Source organism: Rhineura floridana, chromosome 1 (genome assembly GCF_030035675.1).
Source record: "Rhineura floridana isolate rRhiFlo1 chromosome 1, rRhiFlo1.hap2, whole genome shotgun sequence".
Classification (NCBI taxonomy): Eukaryota; Metazoa; Chordata; class Lepidosauria; order Squamata; family Rhineuridae; genus Rhineura; species Rhineura floridana.
The window spans coordinates 246,198,410-246,218,430 of NC_084480.1; the positions used below are offsets into that span (position 1 = coordinate 246,198,410).

The 20,021-nt window shown below is 46.3% G+C and overlaps 1 protein-coding gene across 3 annotated transcripts in view; it reads right to left on the minus strand.

The window, feature by feature from the left end:
- Positions 1 to 20,021, minus strand: part of TMEM241 (transmembrane protein 241) — a 110,092-nt gene that overhangs the window by 29,363 nt on the left and 60,708 nt on the right. For all 3 annotated transcript variants that reach the window (XM_061596956.1, XM_061596947.1, XM_061596938.1), the window contains exons 8-11: positions 10,161 to 10,209; positions 9,415 to 9,460; positions 4,826 to 4,861; positions 3,235 to 3,269 (exon numbers count right to left, since the gene is read on the minus strand). In XM_061596956.1, the coding sequence (XP_061452940.1) occupies positions 3,235 to 3,269; positions 4,826 to 4,861; positions 9,415 to 9,460; positions 10,161 to 10,209 (166 nt within the window). The remainder of the gene's footprint in view (positions 1 to 3,234; positions 3,270 to 4,825; positions 4,862 to 9,414; positions 9,461 to 10,160; positions 10,210 to 20,021) is intronic.

Sequence of the window (20,021 nt, forward strand, 5' to 3'; positions counted from 1 at the left end):
GCGACTAGGTTTAAGAGGTGCTGGCAGTTTACCTACCTTACAGGGTTGGTGTTGGTTTAATGCAGCTCTGGTAAGGGAGGCATGGGTTGTGCCTGGCTAGGATCAATTGCCCTGGGCTTGGGACTTGACCTTATGGTGAAAGTTCTTGACAGGTGGAGCAACAGTCGTAACACTTTTGTACAGTAAAAGTCAGAGATGTCTTCATATACCCACACTCCACCCACATCTTTCTGTCCTCCATCCAGATAAGCAAGAGGCATGATCACAGTTCAAGCCAGGCAGAACCACTCAAAGAAGATGCAGAGTCGGGTCAGCGAGGCCTATAGACCATTCTCTGGGAAGAGTCCCACGGGCCTCAGAGAGGCCTGGACAGCCACATTTGGCGCCTGAAGCTAAAGTTCCCCAGCCCTGGTCTAAACACATGGAGACAACATCTGTTCAGGCCCTATACTCTAGGGCTTATGGACTGCAGTAAATCAGAGAGGGAGCAAATCACAACATGTGAAGGAAGGAGACCACAATCCTGACACACATTTTAGGTTTGTTCAGGTCGTTCCACACCATGGTTTGGTACTACATGTGAAATGAAACGAAGAGTCACCAGCAAGTGACTACAAGAAGAATCAGTCTGAAAGCAATATATAATACAAGTGACCACCCACTTAGCATACTGTTATGAGGGATGCTATTGTTTAATACAAAGTTAAAAAGTTTAGCTTTTGGAGTAGCGTGGTCACTGATTATAGGCAATGAAAATTAAACGGTCAGCTGAATGTTCTAAGCATCTAGAATGTGAATCCTACCCAGGGACTAAACAGGTATTGAAATTAGTTGGCCTTGGGGTGCAGTGGTCTGGGGTCTCAGGGGGTCTTAGACCCTTTACTTTTTTGGGAGCAGGGTTCCAGCAGGGTCCCTATGTCTCCAGCATCCCATGAGCCAATCAGCATGAAAGGGGAATGTGTTAGCCACTGAGAAGAGTCTTCTAACATGCTTCCTTGTCATTTCCTGCTGAGTGGAACCAATCAGAGTGAAAGGAGTTGACTCAACTACAGAAAAGACTCTTTTCCGAGTCTGTTGTTGTGGGAGAAGGCATTAATAAGGATTTCATTCTCAACCCCACAGGAAAGGGGAGGGGGTTGCTCTGACTATCATGAAGGGCCCCTGCACTTCTGAATTTGCCACTGTGCTAGTGGTTGGCCTAGAACAGGGCTGGGGGAATGTTTATTCTATGAAGGATTAATGGGTAAAGTTAAATCAGGAGGGCACACCCAATGGGCAACTGAGCCAGAACAAAAAGTGGGTAGAGCCGCCACCTCTCCCTCTCTCCCTCTCTCCCTCTCTCTCTGAGACAAGGGAAGGGGTATTGGTGTGGTAGCATTTGCTCTGAGTGAGGATTTGTGGAATAAAAGGGGAGTCTCTCTGACCATTATTACTGCTTCCTCTTTATGCTCTGACTCAGAATATTGGCTGGGTGGCATCTTGAGCTTCATTGGTGGGACCGGGTTGCACTAGATTAAAGCAGCATTACAAACCACTCTTCAGGTCAGCCTTTGGGTCCCTAGATGTTGCTGGACTACAACTCCCATCAGCCCCAGTCAGTATGGCCAATGGTCAGGAATTATGGGAACTGTAGTCCAGCAACATCTGAAGACCAAAGGTTGGGAAAGGCTGCATTAGGTTATTGCATGGGTAGGTAGGAGATCAACATGGACCAGCTCTGTCTCACATGCATGGCAAAAGAAAGCACTTAGTCTATTCCATCTTCCAAACTGTGCTATCTGCACTTCCTGTTCCCATTACGATGGTGCCTGGACAAAAAGCAGACCCAGATCCCAGACATTCCAGTTTAGGTCTAGAGGAACCTATGAGCAGCATGGGATGAGACTGTGGGTTGCATGTGCCCTGCTTTTCACAGGCTCCCCACTACTGGCCCAGAAGAACACAAGAGAGCATAGCTGGAAACTGGACTTGGAGGGACTGATCTGATATTGCTGTGAATACCTGCTCAACATGCAGATCTGTAAATGAGCAGATGTTGCAAAGGCAGCCTGACTCTTCAGTATTTTATCATCCAATAAAAATGTAAATTTGTAAATCCGGATGCCGCTCTGAACTTTCCACTGCTCAGAGATGGTACAGCACGCAATTAACATTCTAAATAGAAAGCACCAGACAGGGCCGGCGCCAGCCTACTCTGTGCTCCCTGCTCCCAGGCCCCCCCCAGACTATGCAGGACCACTCCACCAACCTCTTCTCTTTTTCTGTGAATACCCTGCACACTGGGTGCACAGGTCGCTGCCATCAACCAAGATGGTGGCAGAGGCTTCTCTAAGGGGCTGATACCCCCCCGCCGTCTTCACTGATGGCACACATGCATGCTATGCTGCGTGCACACACATGCCTGCCATCAATCAAGATGGCGGTAGGGGCATCAGTCCCTTAGCGAAGTCTCTGCTGCCATCTTGGTTGATGGCAGCTGTGCGTGCAGCACACAGGGCATTCACAGGAACGGAGGAGAGGTAGAAGGAGCGGGCAGGCACCATGCGCCTACACAGTCTGTAGGGAGGGCTGGGAGCTCCGTCTCTGCAATCTGCAGCACACAGTCCCCACAACCTAAGGAGGGGCCCTTCCGGGCATGACCTGGCCACCCTTTGGCACCAGCTCTGGCACCAGAACTTCACAGTTTCACCAGTACAATTTGTTGGCTACATTAAGGATGAAATGGACCAGGTTATGTCCCATTTAAAATGAGTAGCAGAAGCCCTTGTTGCTTGCACTTCCATTGTACAAAATCAAATATCCGGTAGTATGGCCAAATTTCTAAGACTGATTTATGCTTTTAAAGCCCATTTGCTTTTCTGTTAGTTCTCACCTCAATCTAATGACACAATCCACAAGCAAGTGCTTTGATGGCATACAGAACTCTCCTGTCTGGAACAGTTTCCCTAATAACTTTAATACAAGGAAACACTCCACTGATGTGGCTTTGTATGTATAGATTGACTAATTCAGTGGGCTCCTGCTGGGAGGAAGGGCAGGATATAAATCAAATAAACAAACAAATAAATAAAAACTTAGTTGGAAATTGCATACATGCAAGGGACCATGTGTGCACCTGACCACACAGACCTACAGATCAGGGTGCATATATGTAGCGATTCTACTCTTAAACAGCATACGTAAGAAAATAAAGCCATATCCCTAGAAAAATATAAAGTTATAAAAAACAATTACCTGTTGGGTGGGATGCAAGAGCCAACATCACCACACTAAAAATAAAAAGAGAGTGCAGAGTATTAATTCCCCAAACAAGACAACAATGTCACTGGTAATACCATTTACAAAACTGCAGCTACACCTTAAAAATTTAGTCCCTTTTGCAATTTTGAGCTAAAGAGCAATAGGACATTACATACAATTTTATCCCCTGCCAACACATGCCAGACAGTATCCCTTTAGGACACAGCAGTCAAATATTTTCTGAAGACCTCTATAGGAATGTGTGTGTGCATCTATGTATCTAGGTGTATGCAATAACATGAATGCACCGTTCTTCAGCATGGCTGCAAGAGTCATATGCCTTTCCCCTCTAGCAAAAGTCCATTTAGAGCCCTCAGACTGCATGATCACTTTGAAGTATGAAATTAATTATACACTGTCCAGAATGTGCTGCTCTTCTATAATTAACAGTGCATGCAAAACCAGCTTTAGAGCCCCACAGCCTCATATAATAATAAAATGATTCAGTTGCCTCTCACTGCTATGAATGATAAAGGTGAATATGACTGACCCCATTAATGTCCTACAGCTTGGTGTCCATAGAGTTATGAGCAGACTATTCTACTTTTTTTAAATAATACCCTCAAATTCTGCCTCAAGGAAAGCTGAGTTCTGCATCCTGTAGAAACTATGCAAATCAAGAACATTTTTTCATCCTTAATTGTGCTTTTACTGATTTCCTGAGATTTCATGAGGCATTGCCCACACACTTTCAAGTCCTCTCTTTGCCTCCATAAAGGCTAGAAAAGTAATACAAAACTGTTCCAGTTCTGAGGATAGTGAACTCTGTGCAGCATCCATATAGCCCTGGTTATGATGAAGATATTGCTTCCTTGAGCTGGGCTATTTGATTTAACTTACCTACATTATTAAATTATTATACTTACCCTAACCCACCCTAACTAGATTGTGATAGTTACATATTTCTCCTTTTATCAGTGAGAATGGTTTAATAGGCATGCCATGTTTGTTCTTCTGAAGTAAAATATTGCTGAGAGCTTTCTTTTGTTGTGAATATGTCTGTCACTATGAAACAAAGGCTGATCAGAGTTTGGGATTTGACAAAGGAATGCTAATGTTCTTTAATGGCCAGCTCATGCCTCTTTAGGGAAGGTAATGGTCAGAAGACAAAGATCTCTTTGGAATGGGAAAGCTAGAGTTTGGGGGAAGATAACATGACATTCCATCCCCTCCAGTTAAGGAAGGGGGTGCACAGGTAGAGAGAGGAGGATTGATGTGTGTATGCAAATGGGAGGGAAAAAGCAGGTTTTAGGATTAGAGTCTGAGAAGCAGAAAGAGAGCTGCAGGCTCCTGGAAGTGTCTTGGCATGCAGGGTGCCTCTCTTTGGGACTGCGCATCAGGTGAATGGTGAGAATGCATGCGCTGCTTGCCCACACTTAAGCTTTACCTTTGAATTTGTCAATAAAGCAAATATTATCCCCTCAAATGCCATATGTCTTCCGTGCTCTCACTTCCAAAGGAAACCGAACCCAGACAGGACTGCCCCCAGTGCAGAATACAGAGAGAGAAAAGATGTAAGTTTTACCTGAATGCATAGTTTATATACTGTTGCTCAGAGTCACTAAGAAGAAGAAAATTATTTTATCAGTTATTCGGAGAAGGGTGAGGTCTAAAGACAGCATTTTCTGCCAAAGATTATACCTAAGAGTCATAGTTTAGCAGTAACCAAACAGCTTCTCCACACTTCTGGCTGAATGCCAGAATTAGAATTGTCCTGGGGAAAGGTAAGGAGGTTTATTTTTCCATGGGACACAATCACACTATGAGTAGCCAATGTCAGAGAGTGCACAGACTAGGCTAACCCCTGCAGGCCACAAAAACTAGTAAGAACCAGCTTAGGTTCAACTTTCCATCATCTCTGCCTTGCAATTGAAAATAAATTGTTGGGACAGCATTGGATTCCTGAAAATGGCACTGCAAGTCTTCTCAGGTTTTAACACTTCTGTTTTAAACATAAATGAAAGAATATACTAAATTCTTCCTATTAGGAAGTTAGCAAGTTAACTGATCTACACTAAGTGAGGAACCTGTAGCCTTTCGGATGCTCCAACTCCCGTCAGATCTACCCAGCATAGCCATTGGTCAGGAATAATGGGAGTTGGAGTCCAGCAACATCTAGAGGGCCCTGGTCTATTGGAGTGGAGAGAGGAATATATACTCTACTGCCAGTCTGTCCCTTTAAATTGGGCTGGGGGAGGGGAGAAGAGATATATATGAAGAAGTCACATTTTAAATTAATTTATATTCACTAATAGGCAATTATATTCACTAATCACCCCCTTTTGCCCCTTCTCTCCCCCTTCCCCCTCCCTCTCCTTCTGCTCCTCTACCCCCCTTCCTCCTTCCCTCTACTCTCCCCTCCCCCTCTTCCTCCCCCATGGTCAGTTTTATCTATTCTAGCCATGATTGCACAGGAGTAAATCCCACTGAACTCAATAAGCATGCAAATGATCAGACCTGCCTTTCCCCTCCTTCCCTCTCCTCTCCCTTTCTCCTCCCTTCTTCCTCCCCTCCCCTCTTCCTTCTTCCTCCTCCCCAGCCCACTCCAGGCCTCCCTCCCCATGGTCAGTTTTACCTATCCTAAGCATGATTGCACAGGAGTAAATCCCACTGAACTCAATAAACATCCAAATGATCAAACCTGCCCTCCTCCTCTCCTCCCCATCCCCTGTGGTCAGCTTCACCTATCCTAAGCATGATTGCTCACTAGAAAAGACAATAATGCTGGGAAAAACAGCAGGGAGTAGAAAAAGAGGAAGGCCAAACAAGAGATGGATTGATTCCATAAAGGAAGCCACAGACCTGAACTTACAAGATCTGAGCAGGGTGGTTCGTGATAGATGGTCTTGGAGGTTGCTGATTCATAGGGTTGCCATAAGTCGTAATCGACTTGAAGGCACATAACAACAACAAAGCATGATTGCATGCGAATAAATCCCACTGAACTCAATAAGCATGCAAACAATCAATCCATTCTCAGCAAACTTGTACAGGATCCCACTTCTTGCCTCCCAGATTAAAAAGCAGAGAAATTCACTAACAGGCAAAAAAACCTTAAGGTTTAAGAGTGGACTTATAGCCAACAGATATTTCCACCAACTTTAAAAAGCAAGGAAATTGGGCAGCTATAGTGAATGCACCAGGGGAGCAGGAGACCTGACCTCCTCTCTGAGATATTGGACTGCCCTACAAATTTGTCAAAATGCAAACATAATTTGGGTTGGTCTTTCACAGTCCAATCCACTTCCTGTGTAGCTTGAAAGAATTTGGTAACAAGAGGGAGGGGAAGGGGAGGGGGAAATTGAGTGGGTGAGCATGAGGCAGAGGGGAAAACCCTTTCCTTCCAAAAGGAAAACATTGTTAACAGTATCATTATTTTTCAGGGTTTCCCCCACCTTTTTGTTCTATAGCAGACACATATAGTCTCCCACCCAAATTTAAATCAAAGCTGTCCATGGCCACATCCACATTAGACATTTATTCCATTTTAAACAATCATGGCTTCCCCCAAAGAGTCCTGGGAAGTGTAGTTTGTGAAGGGTGCTGAGAGGATATGCCCTATTCCCCTCACAGAGCCACAGTCACCACAAGAGGGCTGACTGTTAAACCACACTGGAGCTCTGTCAAGGATATAAGAGTCTCCTAACAACTCTCAGCATCCTTCACAAACTACACTTCCCAGGATTCTTTGGGGGAAGCCATGACTGTTTGAAGTGGAGTAAATGGCTGGTGGTGTGGCCCCCTGATAAGCCAAGCTGAACAGCTGTTAGTTTGGCTTTCAGAATGCTGACAGTTCTTACTGAGTATGACTGTGCTAACATAGACACCAATGTTAAATTTCTTTAATAATAATAAAAATAATAAAATTTTATTTGTTAGTCGCCTATCTGTCCGAGTTAACGGACACTCTAGGCGACGTACAACAATGCAAAATACATAAATCAATATACAAATCAACAAGTCATAACATCAATTCATCTAAAACCATCCTTCAATTAATACACCATAAAACTAGTCCACCCCAGAAACCCCATAGGCCTGCCTGAATAGCCAGGTCTTTAAGGCTCGGCGAAAGCCCATCAGGGAGGAAGCATGTCGAAGGTCAAAAGGAAGCGAGTTCCAGAGGGTGGGGGCCACGATCGAAAATGCCCTCTCTCTGGTCTGCACCAGCCTAGCTGTTTTCACCGGTGGGACCGAGAGAAGGTCTTGTGAGGCTGATCTTGTTTGGGGGCATAATTGGTGATACTGGAGGCGTTCCTTCAGATAAACTGGGCCGAAACCGTATAGGGTTTTAAAGGTCAACACCAACACCTTGAATTGGGCCCAGTAAACAACTGGTAACCAGTGTAGGTCTACCAACACTGGGGTGATATGATCCCGGCGACGGCTCTGTTTTATCAAGCGTGCTGCCGCATTCTGTACCAGCTGCAATTTCCGGACCGTTTTCAAGGGTAACCCCACGTAGAGCGCATTACAGTAGTCTAAGCGAGAGGAGACCAGGGCATGTATCACTCATGGGAGCAGATGTACAGGAAGGTAGGGTCGCAGCCTCTGTATCAGATGTAATTGATACCAAGCTGCCCAGCTCACTGCCGAAACCTGAGCCTCCATGGACAGCTGGGAGTCAATAATGACCCCTAGGCTGCGGACTTGGTCCTTCAGGGGTAATCTCACCCCATTAAGCACCAAGTGTAAATCTCCCAACCTTCTCCTATCACCCACAAGCAACACCTCGGTCTTGTCGGGGTTTAGCTTCAGCCTGTTCTCTCCCATCCATCCACTTACGGACTCCAGGCATTTGGACAAGGTATTCACAGCCAACTCTGGTGAGGACTTAAAGTAGAGATAGAGCTGAGTGTCATCCGCATATTGGTGACACTGCAGCCCAAAACTCCTGATGATGGCTCCCAGCGGTTTCACATAGATGTTGAATAGCATGGGGGAGAGGATAGAACCCTGTGGCACTCCACAGTTGAGAGGCCAAGGGTCTGAAACCTCATCCCCCAGTGCTACCCGTTGATGCCTACCGGAGAGATAGGAATGGAACCACCGTAAAACAGTGCCCCCTATTCCTAATCCCTCCAGGCAGTTTAAGAGGATACCGTGGTCAACGGTATTGAAAGCCGCTGAGAGATCCAGGAGGACGAGGAATGTGTATTCTCCCCTATCCAACGCCCTCATATCATCCACCAGAGCGACCAAGGCTGTTTCAGTTCCGTGTCCAGTCCTGAAGCCCGATTGGAAAGGATCTAAGTAATCTGCTTCATCCAAGTCAGCCATGCATTTTTAAACTTTTAACTTTTAAACTGCAGAAGATGAAGGTTGGAGTATGGGGCAAGGTCAGTAATAGCATTACAGGTACTCTGTCAACAAGGATGATTTTTAACTTATTTCAATAAATGATGAGACCACTGACAGAAAAAAGTCTAACAGGGGTCTGGATTTTTTTCCTTTTGTTTTACACTTTGAACTCTAGATTCTCTCTGAGTGTTTTGTGTATCACCATGAAAATGTAAAGGGTTGTTAAGCAATTGTTTCTGAGTTCAGGACTATACATTTTGTGAAATTTTGTTTTGAAATGAGCTTATGGGAAGCAGGAGAATGGTATGGGGGTATTTTCAATTTACCATGATGGAATGTGAAGAATCCATGCTGGGTATAGTATACAGCTACTCTTGTGGCTGTCTAATGTTCACCTTGTTTTTTCCAGCCAAGACTCCAAAATAAGTTTACGATTAAAATCCATCACACTAAAACTAACTGTGGAGGTAGGTGATGTTTATAGCTCTCTATTCCAGCTTCATGTTATTTTTTTGTATTTCAGGTGGCTCTTGCCATAGTCCACTTGGCTTATTTATTCCTTCTGTGTTTTAAACTAAAGTCAGTTGCTAAACTCCCTTTATTTAAAAGCCACAATCAAGATCCTAACGATTACAGAGAGTATTACTGTCTATGCAACTGGGCCTCAATCCCTTTGTCCTTATGGACATGAGAGCAATGTTTAATTACGTGATTATATACCTCTTCCTCACCCCACAGATATTTTTTATTCTGTAGTAATGGTCTTTCTCCTTTATTTAGCCCTCCTAAAACAAGAGAAGATAAACAGATCACCTTAGAGAATTAGGTCTCCACAACTTTTGATATACTTTGTAAGCCCCTGTGAATGAAATGACATGAAACAGGTAACAGTAATCATTCTGGTAAGTAAGTCATATTGTGGTACAGCTGGGAAACAATTCAAATTTGGTATCAATGTGATTTGATTTTGTTATTGTTGTTAAAGTGTATTAGCAGTTAGAAAAATCTAGGCCTTTGGCCAGAGCTTGGAAAAGTTACTTTTTTGAACTACAGCTCCCATCAGACCAATCCAGTGGCCATGCTGGCTGGGGCTGATGGGAGTTGTAGTTCAAAAAAGTAACTTTTCCAAGCTCTGCCTTTGGCAGCATTTGAACTACGTTGTCTAGTACTGAGTTTTGTATTTATGTATTTATTTCCCCCCCAGTCTAGATCAAAATCTCCTCTCCCTTATTTTTGTTCTCACTCTTCAATGCTCTGATCTCCAAATAATTCCAGTGCTTTGATCTGCCAGTATTGGTTTTCTGTTCCATTTTCATTGGTGTCATACAATTCAATGCAATGTTGGATTCATTCATATACCTTTGGAGAGAACACACAATATGCTTCTGTTCCACCAAGTGAAAGCAATACAAATAAACTCAATTAATGCAATTTGTTGGCTATTGTACTATGGGACGAAAGCCAGAAAATTGGAGAACCTCAGCTGAACTAAAATGAAAAGAAGATGCACGTATGCTTGAAAGCTTAATTTTCACAGATCTGATTTATTAAAAACTTACCAACACATAGCAAATGCACGAGAGCCCAAAAATAGCCATCTGCATCAAACTGTAAAAGCAAACATCAAAGCATACAGAGATAAACAGTTCCTTCATAACTGGTTTCAAGACATAGTTGCAGTAGGAGGAATGTTCCAGGAACAACAATCTATTAAAAAGGGCTGCCACTTTGTATCCGTTTCAGTTTAATTTTTTAGTCACTTGATAGCATTCCTTTTTTTTCATATAGCAGCAAGAAAAATAAAAAAGGAAGGCATATATATGTTTCTATTTATGTAGAAAACGGTAATAATCATGTAACAGTTGAAGAGGCAAAGAAAAGGTATTATTTATTTATAAAAATATTTGTATACTGCTATTTCATTAAAAACATCAAAGCGGTTTACAACATGTTTAAAATAACCACCACCATAATGTTTTTCCATTAAAAATGTTTGAAGAAATCCAATACTATGTAAATAAAAATATAAATTATAAGCAGATACAAAAATAAAACAGCAGATAAACCACAATTCAAAAGTAATTTACCAGGGAGGTTAAAAACTTAGGAGAATGGAAGGTTGAAAAGAGAGGTTTTTGGACAATGATGAAGAGTCCTAAAGGGAGGGAGGGCCCCCCTAAACCCAGCACAGAGCTCAGAGAAGGCCCCTCCTGCATCCTGATTACCAAACAGACCTAATTCAGATATTGGTGGGATGCAAAGGAGAAGAGCAGGCAGGCGCATATAGAAGATGACAGTTCCGCTATTCATACTCACTCGGGAACTGAAAAACAGCTCTGAGTAAACATGAAAAGGCTTGGGCTAAGTCTCTGATAAAATCAGGACAATATGCAATAATGAGGGGGGTAAAGAAGAGGGAACCTTCAGAGGCACTAAGAACAATTTACTGAAATGTGCCTAATGTGTTTTCGGTGTTAAATTTATTTATTTATTTATTTATGAAAACAGCATCCACATACACAGTGATTCAGAAACAAGGACTTAAAACTTTCCCTTAAAAATACTGTATTATGTTCCGGGGAACTTTAAGCTCTTGTTGCTATGTAAATGTCAAGTCCCGGCTGAGGGAGTCCTCATTGGGGGAGTCCTCATCAGAGGAAGACAAGGAGGCTCCAGTCTTGGACCCAGTCCTGGGTCAGCAACTGAGGGTGAGGAGCCAAGGTCCTGTGATGAGGATGTGGAAGGGCCATCTGCACCCAGGGCACGTTCATCGAGGGTAAACAAGTCCCGGGCCCAAGGGAGAGGCATTGTCTCAAACAACAGTTGGAGACCTGGCCATTTGGAGGCGTGCCCAACTTCAGGAGTAAAGGACTGGCTGAAGGTAATTCATAGGAGTCACTGAGGTTTGGGGTGTGGTTCCAGCAGCTCCAGTTCAAAAACCCCAGTGCTAGGCTGGAAGAGCTTCTGGAACAACTTATTTACACTAGCCCTGCACCTGACCTGTCTGCTGGTCTTCTATTGCCTCCAGACCTGACCCCGGGCCTCTTGCCTTGCCCTGCTTTACCCATAGACTGTTTGTATCTAGACCAGCCTTTTTCAACCAGTGTGCCTCCAGATGTTGTTGGACCACAACTCCCATCAGCCTCAGCCAGCATTGCCAATGGTCAGGAAAGATGGGAGTTGTGGTCTGTGACACCCTTCCCTGGCTCTCCCTGTCAGGTTCCTACCTGCGCGTGGCTACTGCCTGTCACTAGGCACCACCAGGGACACCACCAGTCCAGACTGTCCTTTTTTATTGTTTCTCTCCCCGCTCTAGCACAGATCTCAACAGATCCCCCTGCTAGGCAACCACCAGTCATGTCCTAATACTAGTATTCCCAGAGACTCTCAATACTGGTATTGTTATTCTCTTCACCGCTGCCACCATTTGTTACAGTTTCCCTTCAGCCTGGGTCATTACCTTACCCTCCCTTCTGGTCTGTGAAACCCCAGCCAAGGATCAGGCCTTTGGTAAACCAAATTAAGTATTTATTAAAGATAACAAAGCTAACAAGATTAACAAGATTTCTTCTTAAGGCACATAAACATTTGGTTTTACTCAATACTAATCCAAACTCCACCCCCCTCCTTCTCCACTCTCTCCTGGCAAACAACTCTCTCAAACCCCACCAAGCAATCCACTCTGTTTCACCTCATCCACCCCCAGATTCCACTCTCACTCTTCCTTTTATACGTTCAGCCATTTTAAACACTCAGCCAATCATCTAGCATTCTACTGCCCATTCACTCCTCCTCCTCTTTCACTCCACTTACCATGTATCTTCTAAACAACCAACACTTACCATATATACATTAATATAGGAACATCACATTTCCCCCCCCTTAAAACAACGGCAGAGTATTATTCCTGTTCCAGGATTTATACGTCGCGTTAACAAATAAAAGTCTCTATGGGGAAAATGTCTTTCTTTGTTCCTCCGTCTGTCACGTCACTGCAGTCCCAGCCACTTGCCTGGAAAGTCCATCGGCCAGTACATTGTCCTTGCCTTTTATGAACTGGAAGTCAACTTGATAGTCCTGTAGGGCCCAGGACCACCTCTGCAGCATAGTGTTATGGTTTTTCATAGTCTGCAACCATAACAAGGTCCGATGATCCGTAGTCACTGTGAATCTTCGTCCCCACACGTATGGGCGCAACTTGTTCAGTCCCCACACGACCGCTAGGCACTCCTTCTGGACCGACTAATAGTTTTTCTCCCTCGGCGTCAGCTTGCGACTCAGGTACGCCACTGGATGTCTGGTGCCTTCTCTCTCCTGTAGCAAGACGACTCCCAGCGCGAGGTCCGATGCATCTGTAGCCACGATGAATGGTTTCTCATAGTCTGGTGCTATTAATATGGGTCCTTGGCACAAGGCTTGCTTCAGTAGATCAAAAGCCTTCTGACATTCATCCGTCCATACCACATGCTCAGAACACTTCTTCTTTGTTAATTCATGCAAGGGGGTTGCTATTTCCCCAAAATTTCTCACAAACTTCCTATAAAATCCAGCCACACCCAGAAATGCCCTTACTTGTATTTTGGTTAAGGGGATCGGCCACGCTTGTATTGCCTCCACCTTGCTCCATAAGGGGGTGATTTTCCCACTCCCCACCTTATGTCCCAAATAGATTACTTCCTTTAGTCCAAACTGGCATTTCTTAGCTTTTATTGTGAGGCCTGCTTTTCTTAAGGCCTCCAATACTGTTGTCAGGTGTTGGACATGCTCAGGCACCGACTTGCTAAAAATGGCCACGTCATCGATATAGGCCACTGCAAAATCTGACATGCCTTGCAACACAGTATTGATTAGCCTCTGAAATGAACTCGGTGAGTTCCTTAGTCCCATGGGTAAGGTCACAAACTCATATAACCCATCTGGTGTACTGAAGGCAGTTTTGGCTCTGGATTGCTCGTCTAGTTCCATTTGCCAAAATCCTTTACAGAGATCTAGTGTAGAGATAATGGTTGCTGCCCCTAATAACTCTAACATTGCGTCTACCCTAGGCATAGGATACGCATCTGGGACAGTAATTTTATTGATTAGCCGATAATCAATGCAAAACCTTGTCGTTCCATCTTTTTTCGGAACCAGGACAATACTTGAGGCCCAGGGACTGATGGATTCCCTAATCACTCCTAATTCCAGCATATCTTCCACCTCCCTTTTGATCTCATTCAAAACTTTCCCATTCACACGGTACTGAACAGATCTGATTGGGGCATGATCTCCAGTATCAATGGAATGTATAACTATACTGGTTCGGCCAGGTTTGTTGCTAAAGAGATTCCTATAGGTTTTCAAAACTCTCAGAATCTCTTCTTTTACTTCCTCCTTCACCTCCTCTGACCATTCCACTTGATCTACCCCTCCTTTGTCTTTGCTTTCCTGTACCAAATCTGGAAGTTCAGGCCCACTTCCCTCAGGGAATAAGGTAACTTGCAACACCTGTACATCCCTGGTATGGTAAGGCTTCAACATATTTACATGAACCACTTTGCTTTTGTTTAATTGGTCTGTGGTGATTACATACGTCACTGTGTCAAGCCTTTCTCTGATGGTATATGGTCCTTCCCAGTTAGCCTGTAATTTGTCATGTTTCCTGGGTATGAACGCCATAACCATATCTCCCACATCATACACACGTTCCCTGGCTGTTCTGTCATTCCAGCAACGTTGCTTCTCCTGTGCTTGACTCAAATTCTTTTCTACCACCTCCATCATTGATGTTAATTTATTGCGGAATTCCAATACAAAATCTACTACAGATGTTTTGTACTCTCCCAGGGTTCCTTCCCATGAATTTTTTAATAGTTCCAAAGGTCCCCTCACTTTTCTAGTGAACATGAGTTCAAAGAGTGAGAAGCCTGTTGACTCTTGAGGGACTTCTCTGTATGCAAATAAGAAGCATCCCAACCGTTCATCCCAGTCTTGTGGGTGATCTTGAACATAGCTTCTGATCATGCCCTTCAAAACGCCACTGAATCTCTCTGTTAACCCATTAGTGGCGGGATGGTAAGTAGTGGTCTTTAGATGTTTTAGACCACAACATTTCCACATACATTGCATCACTTCTCCCATGAATACACTGCCTTGATCCGTCAGCACTTCATGAGGGAAACCCAGCCTCATAAAGATTTTTAATAAAGCCTCTGCCACTACAGGGGCTTCCACGGATCTTAGTGCTTCTGTGTCTGGGTACCTGGTGGCAAAATCCACCACCACCACTAGATATTTCTTGCCATGCCTTGTGGGTTTGGAAAAAGGGCCCACGAAATCTATCCCCACTCTATAAAAGGGTTGTCCAATTATAGGAAGGGGCTTTAAGGGTGCCTTAGTCTTTACTCCACTTTTTCCCACCTTTTGGCATATTCCACAAGATAGACAATGTTGTTTTACATCTTTGGAGATGTTTGGTCAATAATAGTGTGCTGCCAATCTCCTCTTGGTCTTTTTTATTCCCAGATGTCCTGCACATGGGACATCGTGGGCTACCTCTAGCAATCTGGTTCTGTATTTGCTAGGTACTATTAATTGCTTCACTGGTTCACATTCATCCTTTCTCTCAGCAGGCATCCACAGTTTATATAAAATCCCATTCTCACACACAACTTGATTCCTCAGTTTGTCAGTGAAAGGAATCTGTTGGGTCAGAGCTTGTTCCTTTATCTGCTTCAAACTTATATCTTTTTGCAGCTCTTCCCTGAATTGATCTGCCTCATCATTATCAGAGACCACTTGATACAGTTTGTCTCCTTCAGCAGGCCTGCTAGTGGTTGCTATGGTGACCTGAGGCTGGTTAACAGATTCCACCCTGTTTGTTTCAGCCCCCTTAATATGGCTTCTTTTTCTCTGCCAATTTGCTGTCTGGTCACTACATATATCTTTCCTTGAGCTCCCATTACATCTCTTCCCAGTATTACTGGTTCTTGTTGCTGGGCATTAATGCCTACTTTATATCGGCCCTCTCGGCCTCTCCAAGTCATTTCCACCAGGCCACAGGCAAACTTTCTGGTTGACCTCTCACTCCTTGGACAGTCACAGTTTCCTGAGGTAATATTACCTCAGATTTTATTAAATCTGGCCTCAGTAATGTCTGAGCGGCACCAGTATCAAGCAATGCCCAATAATTTGCCCCTTGTACACTCACTTCCTCTCTCAGACTTGAATCAAGGTCTGTTACTTCTGTCCAGTTTATCTGGCAGAACTGAACCTTTTTCGCTGTTTCTAAAGCCTTGGGCTCTGTTTTCACTGCCCTTGTCTGAGCAGGATTACTAATGGGGTTGGCAACCTCACATTGAAAACGTAGGTGCCCCGGTCTACCACATTTGTAGCATAATTTCTCCTCACTTTTAGGGTACACAGATCCACTCTGGGGTGTCCTGTGCCCTTCAGATTTTACTGGAGGACTCACTCGCTGTGGTACCACATCCCTTCTGCCAGCACTATATGGTCTGGGTTTAAAATCTCTTGATGTTTTCCCCACCCAGCCAGTTCTGTTGGAGGCGAAGTGATCCGCCATCTCTGCGGCCTCCTGCACCGATGTAGGGGAACGGTCTTTGACCAGGAGCCTTATTTCTGGTGGTAACTGATGGTATAATTGATCCAATATCATGAGGTTTTTCACCTCCTCCACAGACTGAGCTTTTGCACTTGTCAGCCATTTCCCAAATATGTCCATCAGTTTTGCCCCCAGCTCCACGAAAGACCTCCCTGTCTGTATCTGGCAATTTCTGAAAAGCTTTCTAAAATAATCAGGCCCCAGTCTGAATCTTTTAAACACTGCTTCTTTGAATTCAGCATAGGTGACGGGCCTGTCTGAGGGGAAATATTGGTATACCTCAACCAATTCCCCTTTAATCAGGTTTGATAAATACTGCATGTATTTATCTTCAGGTAGCCCCCACAACTGAGCTGCTTTTTCAAAGGTGCTGAGGTAAATTTGAGGATCTTGACCAGGCTCATAGACAGCAAAGTCCTTTGGAGTAATTTTTATTTTTGCTCCATCTCTGTCCTTTCTTGTTTCATCAGAATGAAACTTCTCTTTCAAATTTTAACTTTTCTACTTGTAATTCGGCATCCACTGCTCGTAGCTTCTCCCTCTCCTCAAACCCCATTCTCAACTTCTCAGTTTCCAACTCCCTCTGTTTGTCTTTTTCCTCAGCCTCAAAGACCCGCTGTTTGTCTTTTTCCTCAGCCTCCATCCTCATTCTCTCAGTTTCCATCCTCAACTTCTCTCTCAAGTACTCTATATAAGCGGGATTGCTTAAATATCCTTCTGGGGTCTCTTCTCTGACAGGTTGTTTTTGCTGGGCAGTTGCAACTCCTATAAGTGCTACCCTCAATTCATCTACCCCTTTACCCTCGTGAGGTAAATTGAATGTTATGCACTTCTCCACCAGCTCCTCTCTTTTCATTTTTATATATTCAGCCATGGTGTTTGAGTTCACTCACTCTTTGCCACACACTCTTTGCCAGTCACTCTCACAAGTAATCTTGTTTTGTTATTTCTGTTTGCCACACCACTGTTAAGGATTCTCTAGTATTCGTACCACTGCTACAGCCAACACCTGTGACGTAGTCTCCTTTGTTCGTATCTGGATTCTCTGTTGTTCGTATCCCACCGCTACTGCCACCACATGTGAGGCGTCCTTCCCTGGCTCTCCCTGTCAGTGTCAGCTCTACACTGCGTCAGCAGTGCCGGTGGGGGGCTGGAAATTCCTGGGTGGTTGGCAGGGAAGCAAAGTCCTTAGCCGGCAGTCTGGTCATAAATCTGCCAGGTCTAGGAGGAGGGGAGCTGATAAGGGCCAGGCTTGTCCAAAGCGTACTTGCCGAGTCAGGAGTTCAGAAGCGAGGTCAGTAGAGGTCCGGGATCAAGTGCCAAGGGGTCAGTCCGAAAGAGGGTGCCAGGAAACTAGGAACACACAAGCCACACCTGACTTGCAGTCAGCAACAAGCTGCAGCCAAGGTGTGCCTTATAAAGAGCAAGGTTGACAGCAGGTGTGAGTCCTCAACATTTGGGCCTTAAGGAGACAGGCCTGCCTCTCTTCTGCATGACCTTCTGCTGTCTACGTTCTGCAGGTGAGGGGGGAGTATCCTGTTCACTGTCTGTGTCTGGCTACAGGGACTCTGCTGTCCCTGGGGTGCTCTGCAGCTGAGGGGGAGAAGGAGCTGGATTCGCAGGAGGCTCCTCCATGTCTCCTTCTGAGTCTGCTGCTCCTGGGTCTGCTGCTGTTACTCCCGAGTGGTCCTCATCTGAGGAGTCCTCTGACGGGGACATGACACCATCCCCCGCCCCATGACCAACCCTCCGCCTCCCACCGGGGCCCGGCTTATCCAGGTAGCGCTGGTGGAAGCGCCGGACCAGATGAGGGGCATGCACCTGCGTCGTCTCTTCCCACGAACGTTCCTCAGGGCCGTACCCCTGCCAGTCTATGAGGTACTGGAGATGGCCACGATGCCTCCGGGAGTCCAGGATCTGTGCCACTTCGAATTCCTCTTCCCCGTTGACTTGTATCGGCGGCAGGGGCCGCGGTTGACTACTCAAGGGGTGAGGTGGGAGAGCGGGAGTCAGCAGTGATCTATGGAAGACAGGGTGAATGCGGAAGGGGGCAGGGAGTTGGAGCCGGAACGCCACCGGGTTAATTTGCTGGGTGATCCGGAAGGGACCTACGTTCCAAGCCTCCAGCTTGTGAGATGGCCGTTGCAAATGCAGGAATTTGGTCGAGAGCCATACCCGGTCCCCTACCTTCAGCGGCCGGCCTGGTTGGCGGTGGCAATCAGCAAAGCGCTTATACGCGTCCTTGGCCTGCTCCAGCTGCTCCTTCAGGACTGCCTGCAGGGCCTGCAACTCCTGCAGCATGACATCCGCAGCGGGGACCGGCGACGGGGGTCGCACTGAGGGGAAGAATCGGGGGTGGTAGCCGTAGGAGGCAAAGAATGGGGTCTGGCGCGTGGAGGCATGCACGGAGTTATTATATGCGAACTCCGCCAGCGGTAACAGATCCACCCAATTGTCCTGTTGGAAGCAGGTGTAACACCGCAGGTATTGTTCAACGGTGGCGTTGGTACGTTCTGTTTGTCCATCTGATTGAGGGTGGTGGGCGGAGGACAAGTGGATCTGGACGTTCAGGGCCCGAAACAGGGCCTGCCAGAACCGGGCGGTGAACTGGGCTCCTCGGTCAGAGATCAGGTGGTCGGGGAGGCCGTGCAACCGGAAAACCTGGGTCAAAAACAGTTGCGCAGTTTCTGGGGCAGAGGGTAGTCCGGCACAGGGGAGGAAATGGGCCATCTTGGTGAACAGGTCTACGACTACGAGGATGGTGGTCATTCCCGGGGAGGCCGGTAAGTCCGTGATAAAATCCAGGGAGACCGAGCGCCAGGGCCCGGGGGGGGTAGGCAGTGGGAGCAGGAGCCCCGGGGGCTTGCCGGGGTGGCTCTTGGCTCGCTGGCAGGTATCACAGGCCGCTACATAGTCCTTGACGTCCGCTTGGACCCGGGGCCACCAGAAATCCTGTAGGACCAGGTGGAGGGTTTTATACGTTCCAAAATGCCCTGCCGGCTGGCTGTCATGGCAGAGGTGGAGCACCTCTCCCCGCAGAGCTCCCGGGGGAACGTACAACCGGTTCCGGTGGTACAAGAGGCCCTGATGCAAGGAAAAGGGGCTGTCCCGGGTGGCCGTCCCGGACTGGAGCTCTCGCTGCTGGGCCAGGGCATAGGGGTCCTTTTGCTGCTGCTCCTGCACCCGGTCCAGGAGGGGTTGTGGTTGGTGTGTAGCGGTGAAGTTCTCTGGGCAGAAGATTGGGCGAAGGGGGCGATCGACCTGCTCAGCTCGGTATTCCGGCTTGCGAGAGAGCGCGTCTGCTAGGGTGTTTCGGCGGCCAGGGAGGTAGGTGACCGTGAACTGGAACCGGGAGAAAAACAGGGACCACCGGATCTGGCGTTGGTTCAGCCGTCGGGTGCTGTGCAGGTGCTCCAGGTTTCGGTGGTCTGTTCATACCTGGACCGGATGGCGTGCCCCTTCCAGGAGATGACGCCAGGTCTCGAAAGCTACTTTGATGCCCAGTAACTCCTTCTCCGAAATGGTGTAGTTCTGTTCCGAAGCGTTGAGTTTCCGGGAATGGAACGCACAGGGGAGCAGGGACTGTTTGCTCCCCACCGGCTGAAGTAGGACCGCTGCCACTGCCTTATCAGATGCATCGGCCTCCACTATGTAAGGTCGGGTAGGGTCGGGTTGCTGGAGGATGGGTTCAGATGTAAAGGCGTGTTGGAGGCACCGGAAGGCCTGTTGAGCGGCCTCCGTCCAAACAAAATTCTCTTTGCCTCGAAGCAGGTCTGAGATGGGCGTGGTGAGTTCGGAGAAGTGGGAGATGAACCGGCGG